Source organism: Trachymyrmex cornetzi, unplaced genomic scaffold, assembly GCF_001594075.2.
Source record: "Trachymyrmex cornetzi isolate Tcor2-1 unplaced genomic scaffold, Tcor1.1 scaffold654, whole genome shotgun sequence".
NCBI lineage: Eukaryota > Metazoa > Arthropoda > Insecta > Hymenoptera > Formicidae > Trachymyrmex > Trachymyrmex cornetzi.
The window spans coordinates 4,005-6,355 of NW_017299975.1; the positions used below are offsets into that span (position 1 = coordinate 4,005).

The 2,351-nt window shown below is 30.1% G+C and overlaps 1 protein-coding gene across 1 annotated transcript in view; it reads right to left on the reverse strand.

Annotated features, from left to right (window-relative positions):
* Positions 1-750: 750 nt before the first annotated feature.
* The window catches only part of LOC108767153 (protein dopey homolog PFC0245c), a 10,437-nt gene continuing 8,836 nt past the window's right edge, over positions 751-2,351 (reverse strand). The window contains exons 2-4 of the mRNA XM_018516880.1: positions 2,341-2,346; positions 1,846-2,276; positions 751-1,463 (exon numbers count right to left, since the gene is read on the reverse strand). Of these exons, the coding sequence (XP_018372382.1) occupies positions 751-1,463; positions 1,846-2,276; positions 2,341-2,346 (1,150 nt within the window). The remainder of the gene's footprint in view (positions 1,464-1,845; positions 2,277-2,340; positions 2,347-2,351) is intronic.

The following is a 2,351-nucleotide window of genomic DNA, read 5'->3' on the forward strand; positions in this document are numbered from 1 at the left end:
TAGAAAGAAACGCCAAAATATTATGTAACACGCGAGATCAACACCGCCTTGAAAGATCAACGCGACGGAGTCTCGAGGCTACGAAAGAAGTTCAAATAAAACAAAGAAACGACTAGATGGCTCTAAATCATTTCTACGAAAATGAGGAAGGACTATTATATGGCCTTGGGATAGAAGAATAGCAAAAATAAGATGTAAGTACTTCATATACTTACATAAACTAAACTTAAAACTTTTAAATGCCGTTGTCACAAAAGAGTACTTTTCCGGGTGGTGTGCACGCTATTTTTGTAACTACTCAACCGATTATCTTTATATTTGGTCTGTATGTTCAGCAAACATTACTTTATCGTTTGAGGAACCAGAATATTAATAAGTTACATATTTTTTTATTACATAAAAAAATGAGCGTATTTTGACAGTAAAATTTATAGTTCTGAGTTGAAAACTCAGCAATTCCACAAAAATCTTTTCTAATTCTAATTCATCAAACTGAAGCTATGTATGTATAAAGTAATATGCCGCTCGATTCTTATATTTCAGATTACCTGAAAGATTAATATCGTGCACAGCAATGGACGAACTTTGCGAGGCGTCATATTCCATCATTAATAACTTCCATATTTATTATTAAAATTTAATAAAAAAAAAACTAGAAGTTATTCAAACATAAATACAAACATGGTATAAATTTTACAGGAATTGAATTACTAGTTTCTTAAAAAAAAATTTCCAAATTTTGACATGTTTTTAGCCAAAATTAAACGATTCTCCCCTTAAATTATCATATTTTTCACGCCTATATCTCGTTTTCCTATCATCTTCTTCATTCCCGCAGTTCCTTTTTAATCTGTCATATCTATATCGACTATCATATTTATAATTATCATACTTTGCTTCTCTATATGTTCTACTGGATTTTTCACGTAAACGATGACTGCTCGAACTCTCGTAATCACTCCTGCTTCTAGAGTAGCTTCTTCTTCTTGGCGGACTATACCTGTGCCCATTTTTCCTGTAATCACTGTCAAATCTTTCTGAGACACGAGTTGTGTGTGAAGCTGAAGTCCGAAAATTTCGTAAACTATGGGCGTGACTATTTTTGATGTACGAACTGTCATGATCTTTTGCTGATTTACTTCTAGTCTCGCTTCTCCGTCCGTTTGTACAACTTCGATTCTCTTTGGTGTCTCGATATTCTGAAGCAGCTCTACGTTCATCGCATACTGAAACTTCTTCTTTTTTAAAAGAATGCACTACATCCAATTGATCTTCAAATTTGAGATTATCTTTCATATCATATTGCGTAAAATTGTCTGTTAGATCATACTGCGTAAGATAATTGTAATTTGTTTCTTTGGTTATGGTTTCCTCTTCATTTTTTTCAATTTTTATACGCTTGTGTCTACTTGTATTGTCTTCTTCATTCGTCCTTTTCATCAAATTCTTTCTGTACGAAGGTTCTGTAACAAGATTACTTTCTGATGTAATTACAATTTTCAAACTAACAAGTTTATTACTCAACTGTCTCTAAATAAAGTCTATATATGATTAAGATATTTTACATATATTCTAAAATTCTTAGATTAAGATATTTTAGGATAAGATATTCCAAACTTCTTATACATTTTCTTCAAGATACAGATAAATAGTAACAAATATTTAATACGCACGATATAAATTTTAATATAAATGTTCACTTAATAGTGTTTAATATAAAGATATAAAAAAATTCTTCTATTAGATAGAAAAATATATAGAAATTAAAAACTGTTTTATGATTCTATGTAAGCTTACGTGATACATATAATAATTATATAAAAAGTAAATATATCTTTAATCTACCTGAACTAGAACATCGTCCGATATTAGAGTCATTGTCGTTGTTATTCATACCAAATGGAGATCCAGCCTTCTTATCATTTTCAATAATATTTTCCTTAGAAATATCCTTTGTTTTAATATTTGCAGCAAGCAAATTTATTAATTCTGTCTGATTTTCCTCTTCTTTTTTATCTTCTATAATTCTCTTATACAATCTTTCCCCAAATACGGTAGGCATCCGATGAACTTTGTTCTGTGGTTTTTTACTTTTATATTCGTCGTGACAGAATTGAATTTGATAAGATTCAGTTTCTTCGGTTTCACTTTCTTGTAAATGTATAGAGGAAGTATCTTCATACTTCTTAGTTATATTATGTCGATATGGTAACTTATGAATAGAAAAATCTCGAGATTTATAGTTGTGGCTCCTTCTGAAGGTTATATCGTCCAATCTGTAAACGTTTTTGGTAATGTTAGAAACAGATTTGTCAATATAATAGTTTATATAATTCATACCGTTTTCTCAG